At 44.9% G+C, this 15,109-nt stretch overlaps 1 protein-coding gene across 7 annotated transcripts in view; it reads right to left on the minus strand.

Annotated features, from left to right (window-relative positions):
* Window positions 1-15,109, minus strand: part of agrn (agrin) — a 292,247-nt gene that overhangs the window by 131,974 nt on the left and 145,164 nt on the right. For all 7 annotated transcript variants that reach the window (XM_072656450.1, XM_072656453.1, XM_072656449.1 and 4 more), the window contains one exon: window positions 3,141-3,356. In XM_072656450.1, coding sequence (XP_072512551.1) covers window positions 3,141-3,356 — 216 coding nt within the window. The remainder of the gene's footprint in view (window positions 1-3,140; window positions 3,357-15,109) is intronic.

Consider the following 15,109-nt stretch of genomic DNA (forward strand, 5'->3'; position numbering starts at 1 on the left):
CCAAATGGACAGAGGAGCATTAAATTGCTGACCACAAATAAAAGAATCAAACAATCAGTTTGGCTTAAGACAGAAAGTAGACAGAAATACACTCTCTGCTTCTCTCTATGGTCTGATTCACATGGGAGACTTTTCTTGACAAGCCTCAACACTCCAAATGTGGGTGTTCTGTAGCGTAGTAAGCTAATAATCACACAATGTTTGTACAAATAGAAATATAACGTTGTGAAGTCAGCTGTTACCATAGCTGGCTAAGCCACAGTGCTATAAACTGCAGCCATCTTCATGTTTACTGGACATTTATCTGGCCTGGAGGAAAAGTCATTCTCAAATATATATATATATAAGAATAGTTCTAAATGCCTTTTTAAGACAATCATCTTCAGGCTCCACAGCTCCAGGCTGACCACAACTAGTGTGTAGCATTGTGTGCCTGTGGGGATACGTGAAGTAAGTACTTACTTATGGATTTAGGACACAAAACACTGTCTTGTGATGTGCTGTTCTTGTTGAGAGGAATATTCTAACTGAATCTATGAGCCAAATCTACAGCCTGGGATTACATAGTTAGGTAGTGAACTAACATTAAATACACCGATCAGCTATAACATTAAAACCACAGACAGGTGAAGTGAATAACATTGATTATCTGATTACAATGGCACTTCTTAAGAGGGTGGGATCTACATATTAGGCTGCAAGTAAACCATTGATCTGTTGGAAGCAGGAAAAATGAGAAGTGTAAGGATCTGAAGGCCAAATTGTGATGGCTGGACAGCTGGATCAGAGCATCTCCGAAGTGGCAGGAGTTTCTGCTATGTAGTGATCAGTACCTACCAATAGAGGTCCAAGGAAGGACAACCGGAGAACCGGGGACAGGTTAATGGGTGCCCAAGGCTCACTCAGAAGTCTTATGCCTTATGAGTCCATGCCTCAGCAGTCCAATACTACTTAGGTGGTTTTAATGTTATGACGAATTGGTTTATATGTATCACAGAGTTACGAATAAAGGCATTAACAACATGTAAGAAGAGGCATTTAAAGGCATATATATATATATATACACACACACACACACACATGGGAGGTCTCTCTTTTCTGCTCTCTCTCTCTTTATCTGGCCCCCGCTGTCCTTCAGAGGCTACAGCGTCCACGTTTCTGCTAGTTAGCTGAGGAGAGCTCAGCCAGCGGAGGGAGGAGGAGACGACCTGCAGTGCTGGTCGTGGTGGCCGATTCATTAAGAAAATGACGGGGAGGCTGCTGTCCATTAGCAGCCCGCTGGGTATCAGGAGCTACTTAACATGAAGCGGCATGTTAATCAAGCATTAGCACAGCGAGCGAGTGCCATCCTTTATGTGTTTGTGAATGGTGAGTGGAGATAGGAGATAGGTCTCTCTGCTCGCTTCACGCTCCTTTTTCCCTCACCATAGCTGGCATGAGAGGCAGCTAATTAGGGCCGCTGGAAGGCCATGGACGTCCTGTTCCACAAGGCTCGGTAATTGCTGCTTATGCTGGTCAGGCTGGTAGACGCAGAACGCTGCTTAATAACGGGGTCAGGCCTGAACAAGCATCACACGCCATTACTCAGGGACAGACACACTAGCACACTAACCCAACCCCCCACCCCCCACCCCAATCTCCATTCTTTACCGAGGAACTCCCACTCGCATTTATGCATATCATAAATATGCTAATACATGATTATTACTGGGACAAGTAGTGTTGTGTAAGTGTGTCATTATATCACGGACCAGACTGAGGAGGACGTAAACAATGGGACTGTATGGTCTGTAGGGGTAGCTCTACATAGACATCAGCTACAACTTGTGGCAGTGAGGTCCACTTTCAGAAGTTAACAAGCAGTCAGAGGAGTGGGACTAAAGTGGACAATGCGAAGAGTGTTTGGACTATAGTTATACAACAGTTAGTTCCATCCTCACAATCTGATCGGTTGGGAAGTGTTCTAACAGCACGGCTTTTTTCCTGGAAAAATCACTGAAAACAATTCAAAAGGCTGAGCTGAACTAAAGGCTTGATAGGCAAGTCTGTTCACTTGGCTGCCATCAGTCATACAAGACCAGGCTTCTATATCTATTAATAAGGAGAGAAAAAAAATACTGGAGGGTCAAATTACACATTTCAAAAACAATATTTACCCCATTTAAAATCTGACAAAAACCTTGTGACTAGTTTGTAGCTTTAGACTCAATCAAGCACCAAAAACATGGAATTTCAGCTTATTCTGGGTATTGTGCTTGCGTACATCTCCACACCATGGGGGAGGCTTTCCCCACTAGCACGTCAACCCTCCCCTGGCTGGTCTCCTCATTTAACCAGTGTCTGGTCTCCTCATTTAACCAGTGGCTGGTCTCCTCATTTACCCAGTAGCTGGTCTCCTAATTTAACCAGTGGCTGGTGTCCTCATTTAACCAGTGGCTGGTCTACTCATTTAACCAGTGGCTGGTCTCCTTATTTAACCAGTGGCTGGTCTCCTCCTCGTCTCTGGCTGAACTAGATACTTGATAGAGTTTTCTGGCTCTATCTGCACCACACGAGATGAGCCTTAAAGTATCAACAGCTATCCTGGACTGGGAACATGGCTCAACAGGTACCGTAACAAACCTCCACTTAGTCAATCCTGGTGTTTTGGTATTTGGATTTGCTACAGTTGTAGAGCACTTTAGAACTTCACCTTTTGGCAGAAGGAACTGACATAGTATTGTTGCATATTTGGTTAATTTAGTAAAGACTGTTGTTAGAGTGTAATAGTACTCTGGAGGTCATGGGTTGTTGTGAATAACATCACTCCCTCCTGTGCTCTATTGCTTAATAAAGCATCTGCATGTAAAAATCTGAGTGCACAACTATTCCACACTTAGTGGTAACAGAGCTTTCAAACAAGCTCAACATATCCAGGCCGTGTTAAATTCAACATTTTCATGATCCTGGAAACCAACACATTTGCATATAGTACACCCACCTTTTCACTCTACAACAGATGCTAGAATGACTCCTAACATAATCCAAGGCAAATACAAACCTTCATTAGGGCACCCCTAGTAGTTTGTGTGTGTGTGAGTAAGTGTGTGTGTGGTGTGGTATGTGTGCAACACATCAGACGAAGAGCTGGCTGAACTTACCACATGGTCCCTTGCGCATCACCTTGATGCGTCTCTGCATGCTACATTGCGCCTTCTCCAGCTCACACTCGTTGGTGTAGGTTGAGGAGTCGGAACCACACACTGGCGCCACCACTGACGCACACGGCACCTTTTTGCACACGCAGTCTCCTTTGGAAGGGTCCGCTGGGTCTCTCACACAAACAGCCCCGAAACCACACAGCTTCCCTCGGCAGCCTGTGGAGAGATACGAGCACAATCAACATGAGAAAATTACAATCAGAACCTAACCCCTCTCTCCCTCAAAAAAAAAAAACTGTGCTTAGGAAATGAATTCTTTGAGTCTGATTTTAATTAAGCTGAAGCACAGAGAGCAGGAGCCACGCAAACAACACCAGCCACAAAATAAACAGCAAAAATGATGTTTTTGAAGCTGTATCAGTTACACCGATCAACTATAGGTATAGGATACCGCATTTCATAATATCATACGTACATGACAAAAGTATTGGGACACCTGCTCATTCATTGTTTCTTACAGAATTGAACTGCATTCAGTGACAAGAGCGTTCATGAGGTCAGAATGTTGGCTGATCACCACCCCACCTTATCCTCAGCTCCCCAACTCAAACCCAAATGGATTGGATGGAGCACCGCCATCATTCCAGGGAACACACTTCCACTGTTCCACAGCTTCATTCTAGGGGTAGTATTAGAAATGGTGCCAATACGTTCATGTTGCTCCGCTCTAGAGAGTCCTATTCCATTGACAATACTTCTCAGAGAATTGCAGTATTTTTAAGATTGCAATGCTTTATTGGGATTTCCTATAAAGTCTACCTATTTGGTCAGTGTTAGCCAAAGTACACAAATCCTGTTTAATTATTATTAGTAGAAGTATTTTGGTTCAGACAAAGGTCAGATTTTGGTATCACTGGATTGTCCATTATAGGTGCCTTATAGATGCTCACCTCACATTCAACTAACTAACATTAAGCTGGATATTAAATGCAATGGAACTGAACTAAGCTGAATGTACATGACTAACCTTAACCCTAACCCTTACTTTAACCTTAAATCAATCCTAACTCTAACCTTAACCCTAATTCTAACCTTAAACCTAAACCTAAAAAGGTTAGTGTTAAGGTTAGGTGTAGGGTTACTTTCCATACACAGTCATTTTTATATTCTTCTTAGAGCTCAGTTGCATTTAAGAGACATTCAGTTGAATGTTAGCTGAATGTCAGGTTAACATCTATGAGGCATCTACAATGGACCATCCCAGTAAAGTGACACCCTTTTTTATTTTTATGGGAAAGCTTGTTTTTCCCCCACATGCAGAAAGTGGGGGAGTACCGACTAAAACATTATAACTTCCAATATGATAAATGTAATTCATTTCAGATAGTCAAAAAGGTATTGCAATTAAGTACAGTACTCCAATACTGCCCAGCACAGCATTTTTGTCCTGAAAATATGCAAACACACACACACACACACACACACACACACACACACACACACACACACACACACACTTCCTCTATTCTTAGAAGTATAATGAAGTCATCTACTCGTCCAGAATTGTAATGTTAATGCATTAGAGAATCATCTATAAAAATTCTTATGGCTATTTAGGCCGAGGGGAGGGAGACCATCCAAGAGTCCATTTCGCTCCCTGTGTCCCTTTCTCCCACTTCTCTTTTTCCTTTTATTTCCTCCCCCTCTCTCTCTCTCCCTCTCTCTCTCCCTCCCTCTCTCTCTCCCTCCCTCTCTCTCTCTCCTTATCAGTGGTTCTCAGACCAGGTAGAAGCTGGAGGGGCATTACCACTACATGGGTTCTCATATCTCTCTGGCTGTTCCTGATCACTGACTTCAAGCATTTCATACACACACACACACATACAGCATTTCATACACACATACACACAGCTCCAGTGTCCACCCTCCCGCTGTTGTGTCCAGTGCTGACAGATGAGTGCTCATGTCTGTGTTAATTTCAGCAAGATAAGTCTCTCTCTCTCTCTCTCTCTCTCTCTCTCTCTCTCTCTCTCTCTCTCTCTCTCTCCCTCTCTCTTTCTCTCAAAGGACAGAGCACTGGTGTTTGATTGGCACCTCTCACATACACCCACGAAGCTTTCTTTCAGACAGAATAGCATGATTTCTCACACAAAGCTGGACTGGTGGACGTGTGTGTGTATGTGTTTGTTTGTGTGTGAGCATGTGTGCGTGTGTGTGTATTATAGCTGCTCTCCTCTTGCACTCGCTGTGTCAGTGTGACACGCATACCTGCCCGCTGTTGTTTTGAACATGGGCCCTGTCACCCGAGAGGCTGCTTGAAATTCACCGGTGTGTGTCGACTCTCGGTAACACAGGCCAAAATCAACAGCTTGAGGATGCACCGGTACACACTCAAGTGCAGGCTGCACAACTCAACTGATTTGGGCTATAATGGCCTTGCACTCACAAGCTGCTGCGCCTGCACCAGACCATCCTCCCAGACAAGCAGGTTATTTGCTTTTTTATATATTTTTTTTCTGTTTAATCACCAGACTGTCCCGTCTCCAAACTAAACCCTGATTGGAAAGAAGTGAAGAGTGAGGCAGAGACACAGCATGGAAGTGCAGAGTCCTTTTATTAGAGGCCCTTTCTCCAGAAATCCACACCATTAACACAATGCAGTTCTACAGACAGGGCTGAATAGGCCAATAATTAGAAAGATAGTCACTTACACTGTGTGGACAAAAGTATTGGGACACCTGCACATTACACCTACATGAGCTTTTATGACTTTTTATCTCATTCTAAATCCACAGGCTTTACTATGGGGTTGGTCCTCCATTTGCAGCTCTAACAGCAGGGTTGGAACTCTGCAGTTATTAAGTCAGCAGAGCTTTGGTGACTTTGGTTTCATTGCACTACGCTCCTCAGCACTCGGCCCTGACCCATCTCTGTAACTTGAATCTGAGTCAATAATACCACACCCAGTTGGTGGAATATCTAGGAGGGGGGAGATTTCACCAATTGACTTGTTGCAATGGTGGCATCCCATTACACCTAGTACCACGCTGGAATTCAGTGAGCTCTTCAGTACGACCCATTCTTTCACTGCACACTGCATGGCTAGGTGCTTGATTTTATACACCTATAGCAATGGGGCTGAATGAAACCCCTGAATTCAATGATTAAGAGGTGTGTCCCAATACTTCTGTCCAAGAAACTGGAGCAAAGGGTAAAAAAAGTGAGGTGGGAAGAAAAACCAACAGCAGACTTTCTTCTCTTAGCCAGAGAGAAAGCCTGCACTGTCAGAACTGATTAAACACCACACTCCTTATTCCAGTAAATCAATAAACCCCGCCAGCCTGTTTTGCTATGCGCGTTAAAGTAATATAGGGTTAAAGTTCTGGGAGTACTGCATTATGGGCAATGTAGTGAATTTACTTTAGTTGTTTTGGCAACTGTAGTCACCGGTTCAATCACTTCTTGTTTTCATAAGTGAGCCACCTGCTACAAATGCAGCACAAAGTACTTCACTGAACAGTGAAAAGAAAAGATGCTAAACTGGGATATAACCTCATAAAGCCCTCGATCTAAACGCAGACATCAGAAAAGTCTTTACAGAACCGGTGTCGTCTCACAGAAAGTGGTGTCAGGCTGATACTGATACAGGATTCAAAAACGACGCTGTCATTACAGAGAACCCTTCAGCCGACAGAACGAGCTAATTGGATAGCAAGTAGCTTATATAGCTGAAGTTTTCATTTACATAGCGCCCCAGTCAGAGGTCAAATCCCCTCAAAACGAACAAAACCCTGCTGAAAAATCCTCTTCAGCTTTTGCTGGTAGCCAGCTTTAGGTGGTTGACATTGGTCTTTGATGATCAAGGTGGTTGAGAAGCTGGTCATCCAGGAGCGGTTAGAGCTCCGGGCTATCGATAACAAGGTTGTGGGTTTGATTCCCGGGCTTGGCAAGCTGCCACTGTTGGGCCCTTGAGCAAGGCCCTTTACCCTCTCTGCTCCCCGGGCGCTGAAGTTGGCTGCCCACCGCTCTGGGTGTGTGTGTACTCACTGCCCCTAGTTCACTAGTGTGTGTGTGGGTGTGGGTTACCTATGCTGGTGAAGCAGCTCTTGACCAGTGTTGAATTAGATTTTGCTTAAGCTTGGTCTTGCTGCTCATGCTGGTTGACAAGGTTAAGCTAGCATGACCAAGCTGGTCGACTAACATGACCAGCATCACCAGCACCACCAAGATGGTCAACCACCTTCCTTGGTCATGCTGGATGCTGAATACGCCAATTTTGGTCATACTGGTTGTTTAGCTTAATCCGGTTGATCCTGCTGGTAGATCAGCTAAACCATCAAGCTCAAGCATCTTAACCAGCTTGACTATTCTGAGCTGGCTTGGCTGTTGGATCCGCTATTAGCTGTCCAAAACACAGACTAGCCACTCGTTTCAAGCTTACGTTCTGATCGCTTATTTTACAGACTGAGTGCAGCACTTCAGCTCTGTCCTTTAGACAGCTGGTTTTTATATAAAGCAGACTTGTTCTTTGAAGATTGCATTTGTAGAACGTGATGTCTGCAGGTAATAACGAGACAAAACAAAAAGTACTTCACTGGAAAGTGAAAAGAGCAGATTGGATATTACCCTGGAGGAGTAGCAGTGGAGTTAAACACAATCTAAATGCAGACATTAGTCAAGGTAAACAGACGTCTTCATTTTAATGCCGCTGTCCCGCGGAGAGAGGTGTCAGGCTGACGTGGCTTCAAAAATCAAGCTTTTCATTACAGAAAAACCCTCAGTCTGAAGAACATGACTGAAGTGCTGCAAGTGTTAGGCCAAACGGGGTGTGTGGTTTGGATAGCACATGCGCTAGATAGCTAGCTAGCATACTAGCTAACATAGCTGAAGTTTTAATTTACATAAAAGTTGCAGTTACATTCAAAACAAAATATCAACACAAATTTAATATCATGCTAGTGATAGTTTATGCTGTACAAACCACAGACTAGCCAACGTTTTAAGCTGTTTTGACCCCTCAGTTTACAGCCTGTATTTACCGCATGTAGCACTTCGGTTCAGCCCATTTTTTTCTATAATGAAAGGCTGATTATTTTAAGTTAAATTTTAGATTAAATACATATTTTTAAATTTCTTTCATTACGTCAATAAAATGCAATGCCTGCAGGTAACAACGAGACAGCACAAAAACTCAACTTGGACTTGCATTGAAGACTTAAAGCATCTTGTAAACATCTGTGACACAAGTAAACTGAGTAAGCTGACACTTAGGAGGATGGTAGACCTCCAGAATGATATTATTATATAATATATTATTAGTTTAACTACAATTTGAGCTTTTTTAGTGGTTGAAGCACTGAATTATTCATCACATGGTTGTTGGTTTAATACCCAAGTAAGCTAAGCTGCAACTGTTCAGCCATTGAGTGAGGCCCGAAACCTTTCTATGCTCTAGGGGTGGTGTGGTATAGCTGACCCTGTGCTCTGACCCTGGCTTTCTACACTATAGTACACTATAGTACCTGGCTTAGTACTATAGGCGATAGTAAATGACTATATTATTATGATTATTATTATTATTGAAATCTAGAAGGACCCAGAGGGCTACATTTAGCATGTGAGCAAAGTAAGTCAAAGAAGAGGCAAGATGAGGCTAAGGCAATATGCCAATGGCCACTATACCTCGTCCCTATGCACATAAACTCATTTTTAGCGCTCTCACTGTCTCTCTCTAATCCGTCTCAAATCCAAACCCACTTAGTAGCAAGGCCCTTGTGTGTTGCCCCAGTACAGAGAGAGCATATGCACATACACTCATTTCACAACCTTCCCTCTTCTCTCTCCCTGTCTGTCTCTGCAGCGAACCGCCAGGGTAGAGGAGTGAAATCTGTCAGGAGAGAAAGCGAGCGTGTAGGCCGAGCGCTAGGTGCTTGTCGAGCCGAACCCAGAGCAGAGAAGAGCATCAAATATAGATGCGATAATAGAGCTGGTTTCTCCATGTCTGCAGCCAGACTCCGTGAATGGCCTGGCCACTCGGAGAGCTATGCTACCATGATCAGTAGAGAAAGAGAGAGATAGACAGATAGACGGCGGGAGGGAGGATTGAATGTGACGGAGGGGCAGACAGCGTCTGTGCATATTCAAACTCAAACTATGCATAACGTGTGCCACTGGATGACACTGCTGCATGTTAAGTGGGGAGATGGCTGACGAGAAGAGGGGGGAAAAAAACCTGCTTTTACAAAACCATTCCATCCCTCTGCAAAGTGCAACAGAGAGAGAAAGGGAATGAATAAATGAAAAGACTGCCCCTGCATACCAAATAAAAGCTTAGAATAGCGTGTGATTCTCAAGTGTGAAAGATCATGCATTTGTGAAGGTAATCCATAATTTAGCTGCCACATATATAAGCCTGTTATATAATTTAATGACTTTGTTGTTTTGATCTCTCAAATGAACTGATCTCTCCATCTCACAGTTTGCAAATCACTGGAATCAGCACTATTAGTTGATGGGCTTGGAAGCTTGGATCTCCTTCACAGGCTCATGCGGCCTCTTCCACAGGATATGGGTTCCTATGCGATAACCCAGCGCCTTCGCTCGGATTTATGAAAATACAGCCGGCACATCCCGCCACTCCATCTTCACGATGAGCTCACCCCTATACATTCTCTGCTTCACGCTCATTTACCAACCATGTGGTGCCAAAGGCAGTAGCGCTGGAAATATGTTGCCATGACGACAGCCTGCGAGTCAATGGGGGAAGACGTGGCCGTCAGTTTGACAACAGGCACCTACCTACCTTCCACGCGTGCACGGCTTGGAGAGGAGAGGGGGGGAAAAAACACCGACGGGAGACTGTGCAAACAGGTTCGGAGGCTGGAGTAATTCTGCGCTAACGTGCCGTAAAAGGCCGTCTGCAACTACATAATCTAGTAACATAAAAAAAAGAGTTGTCAGTGGCTGTTTCTTGTAAGGGGAATTCTATTTGGAAAATTTCATTGTGAAAAAATCTAATTTTGGAGAGGGGCAGCAGGGTTACAGCTAATATCTCAGCTTCATGAATGAGTAATGGAAGTGGAATCTCCAGGGCATGGCCATTGATTCACAGCAACCAAACACTAACATCGTCTCGGCTCTACCAGCCTCTGATAGTACTGGCAGAGAAAAAAAATAAAAATAAATCATTAAAAAATAAAGCGCCAGCTGCCCCTGGAGCACCTTCTTCCTCAGGTCTTCTTAGCTACTGTATTCGGCCATTAATGACTGCAATACCTTCATAATCTAACACACAGCTGCGCTACCGTATCCACCTGCACGCCGAAGCTGGTGGCAGCAGAGAGTGACGACTACGAGTCCTCAGCTTTTCCACTCATCCTCATGCCTCTCTTCTTCTCCCCCCACCCCCACCCCCTTCTCCACCTTTTCATTCCATTTCACTATTTGTTATCAAAAAGTAAAATGAACAGATAGGGAAAAAAACAAATAATAAAAAAAGCAAGAGTTATTTCATTCGGCAGGAGTTATAGATAGTGTTGCGGGCGCTGAGGGAACCTTCTATTTTCTCATTTCCACATATAAAGGCCCCAATCAATTCGCTTCTCTCACTCTCTTCCTCTCTCGTGCTCTCTTTCTCTCTTTCCCTTGCTGTTCCATGCCCGCTCCGGGCCATGACCCGGCTTAAAGCCACCCCGACTTATTTACCGGCGCTGAGCCTCGACGCTCAGGCAAAAAAAAAATATATATAAATAAATAAAAATAACACCCACACAGCGCACAGCGCAGGCCGGGGCCAGGCCAGGGCTATAGAGAAAAGAGCCTTCAGAAAAAAAAGAGGAACGAGAGAGATGCAAGAATCGGGAGAGAACCATCGCCTTAGCCTCTGATCTTGCAACCAGCCAAGAAGATATGCACGTCCTGGCAGTGCGTGAAGGCTCCGCGACAGCTCGCTTTAACTGGTGGAGATAGGGGCCGGCAGCGAGGCGCCAGGGCAGGCGTGGGAGCACCGAACACGGACCCGCGCGGGCATTGAACTCCCCCCCCCCGAAGAGGTGAGCTAGCCTACGCGTCATTGAAAAGGAGAAGGGGGCGGAGCTCTCCTAGCGGATGGCTAAAGCGCATGAAAGGTCACGCTGGCCACTGCTCACTCTATTAATAATGGAGATCCGGTAGCAGGCCCTATTCTGTCACCCTTCATCTCCAGCACAAAGGAAAGCAGCCGAGCTATGAAAAGATTACAACTTCCTGAAATATACATGAATAAATCACCAGCGCCTGGCAGCAGCGACGCTACGCAAGATTCAATTATTCAGGGTGTCCGGAGAGAAGCCTTGTGGAGTGGAGTGCTTCTCTCTCTTCCTCGCTTGCTCTCTCGTTCACTCACTCGCTCGCTCACTCACTTCATCTCTTCCCGTCTGAACACGCTTTCATGTTCTCCCTCCTTTCGTCTGTGCATTCGCTTCACATTCACTGCCCCCCCACTCCCCATCCCTTCGCTCCAACCCCCAACACCCTCCCCTCACCCATTCCTGCACCCCGTTCACTTCCCCGTAGTCCCTCCTCATCATCACATGCTGTCGTTCAGCCGTTTTTTTTTTTCACTCTCAACTCCTCTTTCACTTCCTACCACTTTCTCACTCTCTTTCATCAGCCCTCGGCACCTCGTTTCTTTTCTCTCTGCATGGTTTAAGAGGGAAAGGAACGGGAACAGGAAAAGCGGAGAATGAGAGAGCGCAGAGAAAGCGCAGGCGAGGCGTAATTCTTAATTGCCGAGTGACTTCCGACGGCTGACGTACGGAGAGGCGATGCTCCTGATCGTACAAGCTTATGGTGAAGAGTGTGTTGGTGGGGGTTTGTTGGTTGCGGATTGGTATGTGTGTGTGTGTGGGGGGGGGGGTGTATGAGCGAAAGCAGTTCAGTAATGGAACACTCCCAGTCTGGGGTCTCTCCTGGAGGGAGACCAAGCTATGGCCAGATGGCTCTAATGCTGTACAGTAAGAGCTCTCACTTCCAACCACAAATCTGCTAAATTACATGGCAGTGGTTGTTTTCCTGAGACATGCAGATTAGTCCAAATGTTCTTCGCAGCTTTTTTGCTTTTTTTTTTTTCCTCCCCTTCCCCTCATCATCATTAAGCTCAAATTTTTTAAGCATCTGATGATTTACTTGGTGGGAAAGGTTTTTATCTATTTTTTTTTCAAACATATGGCATTAATTTATGTCCCACGGCTTCGCAGTCTTGATTACTGCACTTGAGGAGAAAACTGCACAGGTCATTTACGATGTGCTGCGCTAGCAGTTGGAAGCTTTAAGTGAAGTCTCCAGAACTGCTCCGAAGTTGATTTATCAAAGCAAAGTGCTTGAATTCACTAACGACTGTTGAAAAACACCACGGGGCCGCTGATGAGCATGACTGTAAAGTTTGGCCCTTCCTTGCCCTCCTGTCACAAATAGCTCTGTTTGTTTAGGCCCAGCTCAGCCCAGTCCTCAGTGTTACCACCAGTGCCTTCTTCGTAGCCCTGCTCTCTTGGCTGTCTCGTTCTTACACCCCTGTCTGTGCTGTGTCTTTGTCTAAACCTTATTTGGACGGGATTAGTTTTACATGGGGAGGTGGAGTGATGTAAATTTACTACAGGGTGGTTGTAAAATTTATGACAGATTTACACAGGATAAGAAACCTCTGCATAAACGACTGAGATTGGAGCATTTACGCACTGTTGTCACCTCCACAAACGTGATGTAACCACCTTTTAATAATAATAATGACTGATCATTTTTGTGTGAAAATTAGCTACGTGTTCATAACACGTATATAGGCTGTAAAGTAAGCTACACAATGACTTGCCTAAAGCTGTCAGCAGCACCGTGCCTCTGAGAAATCCTTTAGTTGGTCTTGAACAACTAAAATTACCATACACTCTTTACAGTCACAGAAGAACCATGATTGGTGCCATTAAGAGCCATTTTTAAGATATGTAGATGGTTCTTCATGGATCCAAAAGTGGTTCCTCAATAGCATTGCTCAAAGAAGCCTTTGTAGCACCTTTATTTGTAAGAGTGTATTACTGTTTGTGTCTTAATGTTCCTCTGTTCCATCGTTGTGTTTTTTTTTTTTATTAGTCAATGTTCTGTTTCTTGTTTCTTTAGTGTTTTTGACCATGGACCCAACCACTCCCATCAGTTCTATAAATGTTGTGTTGGACATTTGCTCCCTGCCTCCTCACCGCCCATGTCCCAATGGTAGATGTCACGCAAAGCAGCCACAGTCACTGCCAGTTGCTAACCCCTAGTGGCATGGTGGGCACGCCCTAGCACCCAGGGAAACTGGTGCCTGTTTCTGCCAGACAAAGAGCGGGACCAGCTTGGGCCCTGCCCCCCTCCATCTCTCTCTCAACAGCCTGATCAATATCCCCCGCCACCGATCAATACTTCCACAAATCACTTCATTTTCTCCTCTCCCTTTCCCCCCTTCTCCCACTCGCTCCACTCTCAGCCAGGCTGGACACAGACAGAGAGAGAGAGAAAGAGAGAGAGAATGAAAGCGAGGGAGTGAGAAAAGAACTAGCTGTCACTATAAAATGCGACCTGCACCCCCCTCCCCTCCCCTCTCCTTTACCCAACCAAAGAGCGAGTAAGCGCAAAATAAAGCCCATTAAAAGCTGCCCAGTATTTCAGAATGAGAGAGCTCATTTTAGCTGCTGTCAAACACTGCCTTGTTTTTTCTCCCTCTCTTTTTCTTTCTCTTTCTCTCTCGCTCTTCCCTTTTTTTTCCTTAATAGCCCTAAAAGGTGAGCGCAGCTTATGATTGGGTTATTTTCCAAGAATCAAAGCAAGCTGTGCTGTCCATCAATCAAATCCATCCAGGAAGAAATAAAGCAGAATGCAATTCAGAGTTTACATGCAATGCTTCACAGAACTCAGGGAGGGGCGGCCGAATGTACATTTAAAAACATGGAATGCGACCCACGGATCGGCAGGCAGGAGCGTGGTTCGGTCCCTTTAGCCTGTACGAAATTAATCACTGCGAAAAAAGAGATGACGTCTTTCTGCTCTCTGATTTTCTTTATTGTCCCATGGTTCATTATTATCATTTCCAGTGCAGAGCCTTCACTAAAAGATATAAAATGAGTGTATCTGGCCGGGGTAATAGGCCGCAATGCTAGCAATACAAGATGTATCGTGATCCAGGGATTACGATTCAAATTATTGTGATAAATTACGACACTGTAAGCACACATAACGATAGTGTACAAAACACACCATTCTCATAAAGACAGAGTATCTCTATGAGTAACTCTATGATCTAGGGTTCAGCACAAATCTTTGCCTCTTTCATTTGCATGTACTGAGAATCGATACAGCACTGCAAATCATATCGCAATACTTTGATATAGCGATATTTTCATACACCCCTACTGAGTAGAGCCAAACTACATTACATTTGAGTTGCAAAATGAAACATTCACAGATCGGTCAGTTCAGGTAAGAGATCTCCTGGGAGACCTGTTCTCAGTCCCGGTCTGCATGCTTTCGTTTGCTCAATTAAATCCTGTTCCGTCTGCCTGCTACTTCAGACCCCTTGCACAGCTGTGAGCCCTGTGAATACACGCTCGGAAACACAATATGCTACTCATAACTACACAAAGACACAGCCACATGTTAGGAACAGCCATGGGCACATGTGCACCTCTCGCCCATAAAGCATTCCTGGCAGTGCGCGACGGTGCAGATTGAATTACATTCCGTTGAGATTCGTCAGTTACTTCCTCTCACAAGGAGACCACATGACCACGCACAAATGCACAGGAATTTATGTCCCAGTGAGCGGGTATGTGGCATTAATTTATAGTTGCCTCGATAAAGCTGTCGCTTTGTGCCGTTTGAGAAGTGTCCATGAGGCTGCAGGAGTCACGGAGCAAACCAACGAGAGGTGGCTTCCAATCTCCGGCCTGAGCGAAAGAGGCCCTGTA

The sequence above is a fragment of the Salminus brasiliensis genome, chromosome 14 (genome assembly GCF_030463535.1).
Source record: "Salminus brasiliensis chromosome 14, fSalBra1.hap2, whole genome shotgun sequence".
Taxonomy (NCBI): domain Eukaryota; kingdom Metazoa; phylum Chordata; class Actinopteri; order Characiformes; family Bryconidae; genus Salminus; species Salminus brasiliensis.